Source organism: Rhincodon typus, chromosome 5 (assembly GCF_021869965.1).
Source record: "Rhincodon typus isolate 14 chromosome 5, sRhiTyp1.1, whole genome shotgun sequence".
Lineage (NCBI taxonomy): Eukaryota > Metazoa > Chordata > Chondrichthyes > Orectolobiformes > Rhincodontidae > Rhincodon > Rhincodon typus.
The window spans coordinates 39,113,004-39,128,967 of NC_063336.1; the positions used below are offsets into that span (position 1 = coordinate 39,113,004).

General features: G+C 42.1%; 1 protein-coding gene across 1 annotated transcript in view; it reads right to left on the bottom strand.

The window, feature by feature from the left end:
• The window catches only part of map3k5 (mitogen-activated protein kinase kinase kinase 5), a 195,700-nt gene that overhangs the window by 122,117 nt on the left and 57,619 nt on the right, over positions 1 to 15,964 (bottom strand). Inside the window, exon 6 of the mRNA XM_048596746.1 lies at positions 681 to 851. Within this exon, the coding sequence (XP_048452703.1) occupies positions 681 to 851 (171 nt within the window). The remainder of the gene's footprint in view (positions 1 to 680; positions 852 to 15,964) is intronic.

Sequence of the window (15,964 nt, forward strand, 5' to 3'; positions counted from 1 at the left end):
TGTCCAGGCTAGGTGGATCAGCTATAGAAAATGCAGGGTTACAGGGAGAGGGGAGGAAAAAAGGATGGGTCCGGGTAGGATGCTCTTCAGATGGGCTGAAGAGCCTGCTTCCACTCGAGGGATTCTATGATTCTACAAATTGTTTGAATCGCTGAATACAGAACTCAAGACTCCTCTTTGATATTTCTTCCCACAATATACTGTATTATTTATAAATTGTTAACTATTTTGTTTAAGCTATAAATTTCACAAAGTCTGGAATTGGTTATTCGAAAAATATCTGTTTAGGAACCAGTCGGGCAATTTTGAGGGTCATTGAGTATTTTCATTTAACTGTGTTGAGAATATAGGGATAGGGCAACAATCTGTCTCAATGTCATACTACAGCAATACAAAACCACAAGGTAAACAAGCTGCTCAGTTTACACAAGGAGATCACTGTAGATTGATCATGTCATTTGGAAGAAACATAAGGAGGATGATTATTGAATGAGACTATCAGAATAGCAAAGAAAAATAACTTTCTTCTTCTCTACGTTCCCCTTGAAAGAGAGGTTGATGGTAATTTTTTGCAAACTGGTCAGGAAAGAAGTCACAGAGTTATTAATCTGCCTTCATCACACAAATAGAGTTCAAACAACATATCTCTATGTTCTAAGTAATATGGAGTGAATGCTTACCAATAAGCACCATTATCTCGGCTTTCAGTGTCCTGGAAACCAGAGTCCAGAAACATGTCCTTATAGATTCGGCCCAGGAGACAGTAAATATCAGATGGCACTTGCTCTTCTGACTGCACCATTGGTAACAATATTGCAATGGCACTTTGTCGGTCACCTGCAAGGTTTCTCCTACGAATAAAGGATATAAAATTATACGGTGTGAATGCAAAATTTCTAACATCCGCTTGGAACCACTAACTCAAAAATGGTGCAATTTGCCCGATGTACCACATTACCTGAACTTACAACTTATAAGCAGTCTCAATAGGAATCACTGGTTTATTAGAATTTTGAACCTTTTTGGGTGGATGAGGAAGAGACACAGTGTGAGGGAGAAAGAGCGAGAGAGAGAGAAAAGAGAGAGAGAATGAACGAAAGGGAGGGAGAGAGAGCATGAGAGAGGAGGAACGAGAGCACAGGAAAGAAAGAATGCAAGAAAGCAAACATAGAACATAGAACATTACAGCGCAGTACAGGCCCTTCGGCCCTTGACGTTGCGCCGAACTGTGAAACCAATCTGAAGCCCATCTAACCTAAACTATTCCATTATCATCCATATGTTTATCCAGTGACCATTTAAATGCCCTTAAAGTTGGCGAGTCTACTACTTTTGCAGGCAGGGCATTCCACGCCCTCACTACTCTCTGAGTAAAGAACCTACCTCTGACATCTGTCCTATATCTATCACCCCTCAATTTAAAGCTATATCCCCTCGTGCTAGCCATCACCATCCGAGGAAAAAGGCTCTCACTGTCCACCCTATCTAATCCTCTGATCATCTTGTATGTCTCTATTAAGTCACCTCTTAACCTTCTTCTCTCTAACGAAAACAGCCTCAAGACTCTCAGCCTTTCCTCATAAGACCTTCCCTCCATACCAGGCAACATCCTGGTAAATCTCCTCTGCACCCTTTCCAATGCTTCCACATCCTTCCTATAATGCGGCGACCAGAACTATACGCAATAATCCACGTGTGGCCGCACCAGAGTTTTGTACAGCTGCAACATGACCTCATGGCTCCGAAACTCAATCCCTCTACCAATAAAACCTAACACACCATACGCCTTCTTAACATCGCTATCAACCTGGGTGGCAACTTTCAGTGATCTATGCACATGGACGCAGAGATCTCTCTGCTCATCCACACTACCAAGAATCTTACCATTAGCCCAGTACTCTGTATTCCTGTTACTCCTTCCAAAGTGAATCACCTCACATTTTTCCGCATTAAACTCCATTTGCCACCTCTCAGCCCAGCTCTGCAGCTTATCTATGTCCGTCTGTAACCTGCAACATCCTACCGCACTATCCACAACTCCGCCGACTTTGGTGTCATCGGCAAATTTACTAACTCATCCTTCTACGCCCTCATCCAGGTCATTTATAAAAATGACAAACAGCAGTGGCCCCAAAACCGATCCTTGAGGTACACCACTACTAACTGAACTCCAGAATGAACATTTCCCATCAACCACCACCCTCTGTCTTCTTACAGCTAGCCAATTTCTGATCCAAACCGCTAAATCACCCTCAATCCCATGCCTCCGTATTTTCTGCAATAGCCTACCATGGGGAACCTTATCAAACGTTTTACTGAAGTCCATATACACCACATCAACCGCTTTACCCTCATCCACCTGCTTGGTCACCTTCTCAAAGAAAGGGATCTCTGTCTCTACTATCTTCCAGTGGTAAAGCTGATAATGGTAAATGCATGGGATAGATTGTCACTGGTTGCTGGTTATATCAAATAAATTCAGGCATAAACAGAGTTAAGTTTTTGCAAGCAAAAATTATGGTAGAGGCAAACGTGGAATTTGACGTTTCCTAGACAATGAGATCAGCCAGAGAGACTGGAATAGCCTTTCCTCATCTTGCACATTCTTATGTTGCTATGCAGAATTTGCTCTGTGTGGGCATGCCTTAAGTTCCCAAGCATCTTTTCAGCCTGCCTTGCCTGCTTGACCCCTTGCACTCGGTTATAAAAGACACCAGTAAGTAAAACATCCATTTTTGGGGTGAGGAATTGCAGACGAGTCCAAAATGAGACAGCATGTCATGGCTGAATAATGGGAAGGAGGAGCCAACGCATTGAGTATATAATTTTTGGGGCTGGAAAAATGGAATGCTTTGAGAGTAAAGCAATACATAATCAGAACAGATGGACCATTAATGCTCAGTTTTTGCTGTCGGGATTTGCCAGCGCATAGATATACAGCATGAAACCAGACATTTTGGTTCAACTCGTCCATACCAATCAGATATCCTAAATTAAATCCTAAATCCCTTTTGCCAGCATTTGGCCCATATTCCTCTAAACCTTTCCCATTCATATACCCATCCAGATGCCTTGTAAATATTGTAATTGTACCCACCTCAACCACCTCCTCTGGCAGCTCATTCCACACACGCACCACGCTGCATGAAAACATTACCCGTTAGGTCCCTTTTAAATCTTGCCCCCATCTTACGCCTATGCCGTCCAGTTTTGGACTCCAATACCCTGGGAAAAAGACCTTGTCTATTTACCCTATCCACACCTCACCTTACAAACTTCTATAAAGTCACCCCGCAGCCTCCGACATTCCAGGGAAAAGAGCCCCAGCCTATTCAGCCTCTCCTCTATAGCTCAAACCCTCCAACCCTGGCAACATCCGTGTAAATCTTTTCTGAGCCCTTTCTAAAGTTTCACAACATTCTTCCTATAGCAGCGAGACCAGAATTGAATGCAGTATTCCAAAAGTGGGCCTAACCAATGTCCTGTACAGCTGCAACATGACCTCCCAACTCCCATACTTAATGCACTGACCAATTGTTTAACAAAAAAAAATCAAATCGTCATGAGCCAAGTTATGTAAGAATACATTAGCAAAGACATTTTCTGCAGCATTATTTTGTCGTATGGTTTACATGTTGGTCGCACTTGTTTTGCAATTGCACAAGAGGAGCTAAAAATATAACTAGTGACACACAGTCCTTGGGCTGCCAGCAAATTTTACTACCATGAAATTTACATACTGCTGTAACAGATGACCTCACTTGGTCTCCGGCCTTTTGCCAGATCATGAAGATAGTGGCAACTGATCAGAGAGAAAACAAACCCAGTATGCCCTGATCTCGGTCTCCCAACGAAAAAACTCAGCTACCATGAAACCAAACAAGGCACAGAAAAAAACACATTTATTTCTTGCATGCTCGAATTTGGTTTAAACATGCTGCAATCTCTTGCCAAGGCTTTACTCACTATGGGACAAAACAAGGCACTGTACATGTAAACCATACTGTTCTTTTAGGATTGTGTCCAATAAAGTTATTTTACTTCATACAGACTTTCATTTGGACAGCAAATTAGCACTTGGATGCTTGCCACCCACAATATGAGACACTTTTCGTAGCAGGATTGACACAATATCAGAGGATTGTCGCATACAATGGACTCAAGGAAAACCAATTATAAACAAAAGTTAGTCGTGGGACGTAGGCTTGAAATGATGCAGGATTCTCAACCTTAAACTAACAAAACTACAAAGTATTAACTGCAGATCTATGTTTGATTACAAAACGATCCCCAGGTCCATTACTCTTGACAACCGTTCATTGTTTTACAGTTAGTCAATTCTGCCAAAATGTACAGTAAAATAAGTAGGGAAAACTATAGACAACAAGGTGCAAGGCTGGATGAACACAGCAGGCCAAGCAGCATCATAGGAGCAGAGAGGCTGACGTTTCGGGCCTAGACCCTTCATCAGAAAAGGGGGAGGGGAAGGGGGTTCCGAAATAAATAGGGAGAGAGTGGGAGGCGGATAGAAGAGGGATAGAGGAGAGGATAGGTGGAGAGGAAACAAACAGGTCAAAGAGGCGGGGATGGGGCCAGTAAAGGTGAGTGTAGGTAGGGAGTTAGGAAGGGGATAGGTCAGTCCAGGGAGGACGGACAGGTCAAGGGGGCGGGATGAGGTTGGTCGGTAGGAGATGGAGGTGCGGCTTGAGGTGGGAGGAGGGGATAGGTGGGAGGAAGAACAGGTTAGGGAGGCAGGGACGAGCTGGACTCTTTTCTGATGAAGGGTCGAGGCCCGAAACGTCAGCCTCTCTGCTCCTATGATGCTGCTTGGCCTGCTGTGTTCATCCAGCCTTGCACCTTGTTGTCTCGGATTCTCCAGCATCTGCAGTTCCTACTATCTCTTAGGGAAAACTATAGGCTGCTTTTCACGGCATGTAGCTCATTGACTCAAGGCAATTACAATAAAAGTCACAACTTTACATATGCCTTCAACAAAAAGGTAGAAATTAATTAATGAGTCTATCTAAATTTAGCCTCCATTTACTCAAAATTTAAATAACTTGTATACTTATAAAGTGGAAATTGCAAAATATACGAAAACTAAAAAGTAAAACCAGTAAAGACCAAATAATGTGTGTGTTGCCAAATATTTGTCAACAGTATTTGCAGCTATTAATCTCCCAGATTGCTGATTGTTTTGCTGTGTTTATAACCAATCCATCAACATTGTACAAAATCTGACAGCAACTTCTGATGTCCACACCTTGTGATTAACAGGAAAATCTCAAAGTTTCTGTCAGTGATTCCCTACTCCTCCACAGGGTGAGATGTTGCAGTCTTTGTATTTGCAAATGACACTGAATCAATGATAGAGTCATAGAGATGTACAGCATGGAAACAGACCTTTCGGTCCAACTCATCCATGTTTGCCAGATATCCTAAATTAATCTAGTCTCATTTTCCAGCATTTGGCCCATATCCCTCTAAACCTTTCCTATTCATATTGCCATCCAGATGCCTTTTAAATGTTGTAATCACACCGCCTCTATAACTTTCTCTGGCAGCTTGTTCCATACACGCAACAACCTTTGTGTGAAAAAGTTACCCCTTTGGTCCTTTTGAAATCTTCCCCTTCACCTTGAACTTATGTTCTCCAGTTTTGGACTCCCCTACCCTGGGAAATAATCTTGCCTATTCAGCCTATCCACGCCCTTCATGAGTTTATAAATCTCTATAAAGTCATTCCTCGGCCTCCAATGCTCCAAGAAGAAAAGCCCCAACCTATTCAGCCTCTGTCTACAGCTCAAACCCTCCAATCCCAGCAATAACCTTTCAAGTCTTTTCTGCACTCTTTCAAGTGCAACATCAGCTTTCCCATAGCAGGGAGACTAGAACTGAATGCCACTTTCCAAAAGTGGCTTAACCAATGTCCTGTACAACGATAACATGACATCCCAACTCCTACACTTAATGCATTGACCGATGAAGGCAAGCATACGGTGGCTCAGTGGTTAGCACTGCAGCCTCACAGCACCAGGCACCAGGTTTGATTCCACCCTCGGGTGTCTGTCTGTGTGGAGTTTGTACATTCTCCCCGTGTCTGTGTGAGTTTCCTCCTGCCACAATCCAAAGATGTGCAAGTTAGGTGAATTGGCCAAGTTAAATTGCCCACAGTGTTCAGGGATATGCTGGCTAGGTGGATTAGCCTGAGGAAAAATGTGGGGTTACAGGAATAGGGTAGGGTGGTGGGACTAGGTAGGATGTTCTTTGGAGGGTTGTTGTGGACTCAATGGGCCAAATGGCCTATTTCCATGCTGTAGGGATTCTATGTATCAAATGCCTTCTTCATTACCATGTCTACCTGCAACTCCACTTTCAAGGAACTATGAACCTGCACCCACTGTCTCTTTGTTTGGCAACACTCCCTAGGACCTTACCACTAAGTGTACAAGTCCTGCCTGCTTTGCCTTACCAAAAATGCAGCACCTCACATTTCTGTAAATTAACTCCATCTGCCACTCATCTGTCATTGGCCCTTCTGATCAAGGTCCCTTTGCACTCAGATAACCTTATTCACAGTCCACTATACCATCAATTTTGGTGTCATCTACAAACTAATTAACCACACCTTCTATATTCACATCCAAATCATTTATATAAATGACAAAAAGCAATGGACCCAGCATCGATCCTTGCAGCACACTGCTGGTCACAGGCCTCCAGTCTGAAAAGCAACCCTCCACCACCACCCTTTGTCTCCTACCTTCAAGCCAATTTTGTATCCAAATGGCTAGCTCCCCCCTGGATTCCATGTGATCTAACCTTGCTAGCTAGTTCACCACATGGAATCCGTCAAGAGCCTTACTGAAGTCCATATAGACAATGTATACTGCTCTGCCTTCAATCTTCTTTGTCATTTCTTCAAAGTGCTCGATCAAGTTAGTGAGACATGATTTCCCACACAAAGCCATGGTGACTATCTCTAATCAGTCATTACCTTTCCAAATACATGCAAATCCTGTCCCTTAGAATCTCTTCCTGACATCAGGCTTCCCAGAAAAGACATTATTTCTGTAAGATATTTTCAATTTCACTCATGGGACATGGGTGTCATTGGCTAGACCCACACTCAGTACCCATCCTTAATTGCCCTTGAGAAAGTGGTGATAAACAGCTTTCTTGAACTGTTGTACCCTGGTGAGCTGCTTAATAAAAACAACCAATATATTCATCACTAGTGCTAATTCAAGGGAATCAAGACATGAATGACAAGTCTAATTTAAACTGGGATCAGGAAATCATTACAGCCAAGGCTGCGATGTAATTTATCTGGGGATTGTGGATCTGAATCCCGAATTAAACACCATCTCACATCCCTTGATACTAGAGCTGCAGTAATAAATACAGGAGCAAGTTCACTTGACTACATTAGAATATGAAGGAGAGCAGACATCATTGTCAATTCACCAAAGTGAACTGAACAGAAGATATCCCGTAATTCTCTAATCCCTAATTCTTACATTAACCTTCCACTTTGACTTCTTCAATAACATTACCACTCAGGTTAAAAGTAGGTCTCTGGGTATGGAAAGCAAATGAATTGACTTCCACGGACAACTGCCCCAATTCCCATGTTGCTCCATATTCTGTCAATTGTATGGATCATGGTCTTGATCAACCTTGTGTCCATCAGGTAGAATTTAATGTCTGCTCAAGTGGCCCCATTCACTGGCCAGAAATGTTGGGTGGCCGCCCTGCCACAGCCATTTTGAAACCAGAAATTTTTACCTTCGAGTTTCTGCTTTATAATTTGGGTGCCCAGTTTCTCATACTGATCATACAGAGCCTCCTTTGTCCTGTCTGTGTCATGGACACCTTCATGGACTCTGACAACCTGATCCTCCCCTCTCTGTAAGGTTCTCTCCTTCAGCTGATGTCGAAAACACTGCTGCCAGGCAGAAAACACAGCCCTCTGGCCTCTCACTCTTTGCTGCTGAGATCGGTATCAATCTCCTTCACCATACCACCCTAGAACCATTACTATTCCTTTTTGCTCTACCTACTTGAACAGCTTCCTGCACCAGTGCCATGGTCAGTTGCTTCATCCACCCTGCAGCTCTCACTCTCATTCAATCAAGCTGAAAGAAACTTAAACCTATTGGACAATTGGAAAGGCTCGAAACTCCAGAGCTCTTGCTCTTTGGATCTTTTTGCCTGTCTCACTTGCAGTCACATGCCCCTTTTCCTGACCACTGACCATTTCAGAAAAATCTATCCTCAGAGGTGGGACTATCTTCTGGTGCAAAACATCCAGGTAACTTGCCCTCACCCCGATGTGTCGCAGTGTCTACAGCTCATCGTTCAGCTCAAGCACCGAGTCGGAATCCTCTAGCTGCGAAGGCTTATTGCAAATGTGTTTACCCTGGATCGCACTGGCATCCAGAAACTCCCACATGCTGCAACAATAACTAACTACCTGTCCTGTCATTTATGTGTTTTAAATAACTAGTTAACTATTTTATTGATTTATTTATTTTTCTTTTTTATTTACTCTATTAACGTTCCCGCTGATATCATGTATATTTAAAATCTTTGACATAGAAAAGACTTGTACCACCTATTCAAGAAATAGCTAGCTTCTTCTCTTGTAGGGGAATCAGAGCCATTTCCTACAGGGTGACAAAGCAAAAGTAAAGGAGCACTTCTTTCTTTTAAGTATCTTGATCAACAAACTACAGCACACTGTTCAGTTGTACTCCGTGCTTTGCTGCACTGAGATGATAAACTTTATATAGTCCTGAAACAAAAGAGCTAGTTGACCCCAATTACAGAAAAAAAATTCCCAGATGCTTTCCTTAAATATCTCTCTTCTAGTGATGATCTTGTACATCCCTGGTTAACACTGGCAATGACAGAATTGAAACAGTAAATTTCACGTAAACGTCAAATACACACAAAGATTAGATTTTCAGAAACAGTTCAAGACTTCCTTTGTCATCAACAGCAAGTACCCGGAACTGACAAATTTCAGCACCATTTATGACTCCTCAGATACAGTCCACATCAAAGTCCAGACAAAATCCAGGCATGGGCTGATAAGCATCATGTAATATTTGAGCTGCACAATCTAACCCTGTGGTTCCCAATCTTTTCAGTATCGAGGCACATTTCAATGAGACAAACAATTCCAGTGCACACCCAATTTTTCAACTAAATTGATTACTCAAATGTCACATTTACTTGCATTTACTGTGGTTACTGCCTTACTTGGGAGACTTACGACAGTGTTTATAACAAGCAAAAAAGATCAAAAACGTTAGTGTTTCAAATTTGGTAAAGTACACATATTTTGAAAATTGCAAAGACACAATCTGCTCACGGATGTTTTGTCTGGAGATGATATCTTAAATTACTTAGTACCATCGCATTATTTACCAACTTCTCTCTGCAGAGGAGATATTCGGGTAAGGGGCAAATGGCATCACCTGTCCATGAAATTCAAAGGTCAGATAGTTCTCAATGTAGCGTCCCTGAACAGGTGTTTTATTTTTCCTTTGGGTTCAGATGTTCCATCATTTGAGTCAGCAGGAGGAAACTTATCCAATTCTTCTTAGGATCTGATTTAAGACCTAGATCAGTGGCATAACTAAAAAAATAAAATTCCAAAAAATATTTACTTTATAATCCGTCCTAATGCGGAAACATGTCCTGGCAGGCAGGCCACTTCAATAGTTGTTTCAATTATGCGCCATTTTACTGCGCACACTCAGTTTCTTTTCATCCCGGAGACATGATCTTCGATCACTGCGCACACTCAGACCAAACGGTTAGTCCTGCCCTTACATGCACAGGCTGTGTAACAAGCAGATTTCTCTTCTTCTGCACATGTGCAATGCCAAACTCCATGCATGCGCAATATCGGAAATCTATGCAAAGTGGCACGGTTTCCAAGAATTTCACAGCACATTAGTTGAAAACCACTGATCGAACCATTACTTATCAATGCTAAATGGCATTACCATTGCTGACTACCCCAGAATCAACATCCTGAGAGTGGCCATTGATCAGAAACTGAAATGAACCAGCCATAAAAATACAGTGGCTGCACAAGCAAGTCAGAGACTAGGAATCCTGTTACAAGTTACTCAGCTCCTGTCTCTCCAAAGTCTGTCCACCATCTACAAGACACAACTCAGGAGTGTTATTGAGTACTCTCCACTTGCCTGGATGGGTGCAGCTCCAGCAACACTTAAGAAACTTGATACCACCCAGGACAAAGCAGCCCGCTTGATTGGTACCACATCCATTATCTTCAACATTCACGGTCTACGTTAACAACACAGAGTGGCAGCAGTGTGTAGTATCTACAAAGTGCAGTGCAACAACTCACCAAGGATCCTTGATGGCAGCTTCAAAATCTGCAACCTCTACAACTTAGCAGGACAAAGACACAGATGCATGAGACACTATCGTCTGCAGGTTTTCCTCCAAGCCACACACCATTCTGACTTTGGGTTGTTACTGCTGGACAAATATTTATTGCCCATCCCTAATTACCCAGAGGGCAGTTAAGAGTCAAAGACATTGCTTTGGGTCAGGAGTCACATATATGCCAGACCAGGTAAGGATGGCAGATTTCTTTCTCTAAAAAAGATATTACTGCACCAGATGGGCTTTTCCTGACAATCAGCAGTGATTTCATGAGCATCATTAAACTCTTATTTCCAGATTATTATTGAATTCAAACTCCACTATCTGCCATGGCAGGATTCAAGCCCATGTGATTCCTGACCCACAACACTAAGGTTGACTCTTAACTGCCCTCCGGGCAACTAGTGATGGGCAATAAATGTTGGTCCAGTCAGTGACACCCACAACCCATGAATGAATAAAACAAAATTTGGAAATGTATCACCATTTTCTCCCCCATTGTCAAACGGTTACGATTCCAGAACTCTCTCCCTACCAGAACTGTGGATGCCTTGAAACGTCAAGGACTGAAACAGGTCAAGAAGGCCACTAGAAGGGGCCAGTAATTGCTGACCTAGACCACATCCCATGAACAAATTTGAACAGCAACCGCAAATGGCCTGGGAGCAGCACTGAAGGAGAAGGGCAATGCTAAAACGAGGCTGGGCCATGATGTGACTGTCAAGCTGACTCTGATGTATGGGAACGGTCAACACGCTGGGCGGAGAGGTGTGAAGGGGGGAGAAATTACATTGGGGGCCACCCTTACAATCAGCTGGGCTCTCCAAGGAGCACAGGGTTCCCAATCAATTGGGGTGAACCCTGCAAGTGCCCTCAGGAAGGCTGGCAGCATATACCCGGTAACCTGCCCACATTGACCAGTTTAAGGGCCTCTTGAGACCCAGCCAAGGACTTCAGTTGGCCTGGGAGGTTGTGAAAAGTGTGTGCAAGCAACGCTCAATCCTTCCAGCCCCTTCCATAATCGAGAAAGTTAGAGGAGGCAAGGGGTACCCCTCCCTACATTGTGCTGCTCGAGTCTTATTTCTGACAGCTGAATTTTAAACTCACCAAAATATCCAAAATTTGGAGTTAAAATCAGGCAATCACCCACTAAGGTACATAGCATGCATCCAAATTTGACATTCTTTTTAATACTAGCAACAAGATTTCCAAACATTTTTGTTATGTGTTGTGCATTCCATATCATTACTACATGAGGCTAATGCCATGAAGTCTGATAAATAATGGCAAAGATTTTGTCACAAATAAATAAGTTTGGTTATGAAGAAACTGAAATAAGTATCTTGAGAACTTGAACTATTCAAATGAAACCAGTCACCAGCCTCCAACTGCAGCTTCCAAATCTGTTTCCTTTCAGATCATATACCAGACATGAAAACAATTGCCTTTCCTTCAATGTTACTGGGTCCATGATTAGCGATCCTTCTCCGACAGCACTGTGGATATATGGACACCAAATAGACAATAACCAGGAGGCTGCTCTCTGACAGCTCTGTAACCAGAATAAGCTCAGTTCACTGAACGTCTGGTTTGTGATGCAGAGAGACAAAAGTGTGGGCTCAATTCCTGGAATTCACCACAAAGGCCCTACTTTCTCAACCCTGGCCCTTGCCCAAGGTGTGGTGGCCATCAGGTTAGACTCACCACCAGTTGCTTTACTCTAAAGACAGAGCAGCAGATGGCCCTCTGGGACTATGGTGACATTGACACATGCAATAGCCAGGAGACCCTCTCTAATGGCACTGTGGATGCACGTACACTGCACGCATTGCAATAATTCAAGGTGCAAGGGAATTAGGGCTGGGGAACATGTACTGACCTTGTCAGAGGCACTCTCAGCCTACGTACAAATCAGAAAATGTAGTCTCTTGTGCCCCAAAAAGCAAAACTAATTTGTAATACAAGTAAATACAATTTTATGTATGTCACATTAAATTAAGTATAACAGTTGAGAAACAAGCATTCACTTTGGTAGCATTATTATCACTTAAAATGCTAGCACATAATTTCTGTATGCCTGCTCAAATGCAGGAGGGTAGCAATCACATCCTTGTGAAGGGACAGGTGTATCAGTACCTTGGGTCCTCATGGGTTTAACATTATGTTGCAACAAGAGAATGCAAGAACTAGCTGTGATTATGCTTTTTGGCCACTGCTATATTCTGTTGGAAGAGCCTAAACTTGTCAAGTCTTTGAAACCATAAGTGGAATGCCAAAAATTTCTAAAAGAATGAAGCTTTATGAGATGATATTGAGCCAAGAATTGTAATGCTGCTGTTCACGAAAGGATCTGTAGGGTTTCATGAGGCAGATTGGAAAACAAAATAAACAAGCAAAATGTCTCCCAACAAGTGATGGAACTCCAGGAAACAAGTTTCAAAGACTTGAAATCTGGTGACCCTTGGAAAATAGAAAGCATTGGTTTTCCATTTTGGAACATATATTTAATGATCCACAAATAAAAGCTGAGTATTTTATACTTGAATAACAGAATCTATGACATTTGTTAGCAATACCAAGTGCCATCATCAGATGAAGCTCAATAGAATTCAACTGCAGAAGATTCACTTAGCTGGCATGGTGGCAGTAAAAGGTGGTGAGGAGAGATTGTGTTGGGGGCAGGAGAAAGATAGAGCACAAAGAGACATGGACAGAGAGAGAGAGAGAGAGAGAGAGAGAGAGAGAGAGAGAGAGAGAGATGGACGAGGGGGGGAACAGATGGGGGAGGAGGGGACAGACAGACAGACACACACACACACACACGCACACACACACACACACACAGAGCATGCAGGTAGAGAGTAGGAGTGCACAAAGACAAAGACAGAGAGAGAGAGAGAGACAGCATGCAAAGAGAGAAAAAAAGGGGCACTGCATGAAAAGGACGGTCAGCAATTGGGGTTTAGTGGCCTGGCAGAATTTGCAGGGGTCATTGAGGGAATTATTGTGATTAGCAGAGGGAGGCAGTATGGAAAGAGGAGGCTGCAGAGGAGCAACTTAGAGCATTGTTAGCTGACTGAATATTTAAACGGAAGTTACCTTTTATTCACACCAAACAAAACACAGGACTGCCACATGTTGCAATTACATGCTCAAGCACAAGTCTTGCCTACATTCTCTTGCTCAAAATTAACCGGACGGAGGAGCTCTGCATTTTTAGAGACGTAATTAGTAAAGAAATGTCATTGAACCAGTTTTTTCACATATACACAGGTTTTGCTTTGACCTTATGAATACACGTCTGCACAGGCCCTCTAACATACATTCTTTCTGTTTTACACAGATAGCCTCCTTGTTTAAATTTCAGGGACCTGCTGTTAGTATATGGCAAAACTTTTTGTGTGAACGTAATATTAGTTTTCAGAACGCAGGCCGACTAAATTTTACTTCAACAATATAAATTGGATTCAATACAACACTATTATTGCAATAAAACATCTCCAAGTGGTTCATAGCGTCATAATGAAATAAAGTATGGCAGCAAGTCACATAAGACAATATTAATTCAGGTTATCAAAAGCATTGACAGAAGGATGAGGATTTAAGCAATGTCTCAGAAGGAGATGAAGAGAGGCAGAGAGATTTAGTGGGGGTTATTTTGAAATTTCTGACATAGGTAGTAGAAGGTGCACCTATCAATTGCAGGGCAATTCAAATTTAATATGGAGAAACATGAATGATATATTTTAGTTAGAAAAATCAGGAAATGCAATATAAAATAAAAGGTAGAATTCTCAAAGGGGTGCAGGGTCAGAGGAACCTGCAGAAATAAGGAATAAAGGTGGTAGTGTAGTCAGGGGGATTGACACTATTCTCTACAGCGAAGAGCGAGGGTAAGAATGGCTGTGTTCCCTGACCAATGCCAGCATTCAGGACATCAGCCAAGTGCTGGAAAGGTGCTTGCAGTGGGAGAGGGAGGATCCAGTGGTTGCGGTTTACATTGGTACCAAAACCAAAGGTAAAACTAGGAAAGAGGTTCTGCATAAAGAATATGCGGAGCTAGACACTAAATTAAAAGTAGTATCTCAAATTTACAAGCTCTGGACTACTACTCGAACTACATGTAAATTGCCATACGGTATATGATTCAGTTGGTGAAAGAGAACTGGGTCCCAGATAGTGGGGCACCGGCCTCAGCATGGGCACAATTTGGGGGCTGTACCATTGAAATGGTCTGCAGTTAAACCATGCTGGAATCAGTGTACTTGTGCACCATATAACTAGAGAAGTGGAAGTGTTTCAAATATCAAAAGATGTCAAATATCAACAAGTAGAGACAAGGTAAGAGAAGAAAATAGAAATATGAAAAGCGAGGGTCAAAGAATGGCAAGAAGAGACAGAATGAAAAAAACCTACAAATACACCAAGAAATAGGACGAAATGTTACAAAGATAACAAAAAGACAAAACTAAAGATTCTGCACCTGAATGTGCACAGTGTTCATAACAAAACAAAAAAGAAGATAGTGCATATTGAACTAAATAAATACAACCTGACTGCCATTACAGAGACTTGGTTACAGGATAATAAGAATGGGTCCTGAATATTGAGGGGTAATTAACATTCAAGAATAATGGGAAGTTAATAAATGTAGAGGGATAGCATGTTAATCAAGAATGGCATTGATGTGATCGTTAAAAGATTACCTTGGTTCAAGATCAGATTGAAGAATCAGTTTAGATGGAGATGAGGAATAGTCAGTGAAAGAAGTTACAAGTAGGAGTGGTCTACAGGCCCATAACAGTAACCACAATGTGGGATGAAGTATGCAAGAGGAAATATTTGGTGCTCGAGATAAAGGGTAGCAATAATCATGAAAGATTTAGTTGTAACATCAGACAGGTTGTATAGCCTGGATGAGAAATTCATGGAACACTCTTAGATAGCTTCTAACAGCAGCACATTCTGGAACTGACCAGAAAGCAGGTTATGTTAGACTTGGTATGGTGTAATGACCACAATACGTTGGAATTTTACATCCAGTTTGAAAAGGAGAAGATTGGGACTAAGATTAGTATCTTCAACATAACCAAGGGCAATAATGTGGGCAAGAAAGCTGAGCTAGTTAAAACGAACTGGCATATCAGGCTGGGGGGTTGAACCAATAGAAACACAATGAGATATTTAAAGGGATATTTCAGAATAAGTTTATTCCTGCTAGAATGAACAATTCTAAAGGGAGGGCCCAATGGTTAACTAAAGTCAAGAAAAACAGCAATTCCTGAGGGAAGAAGCAAATTACTGCAGATGCCAGAAATCACAAAATTCTGGAAATCACAAAATGCTGGAAATCACATCAGGTCAGGCAGCATCCGTGGAGAGAGAGTGAGCTAATGTTTCGAGTCTACATGACTCTTCATCAAAGCTGAAGAAGAGTCATCTAGATTCAATGTTATTTTCTCTAAAATGAAAACAGTAAATTGTGGGAGACCAACCAGGAACATGTCAGAAGGCACAAAAACAAAGTTGCTGG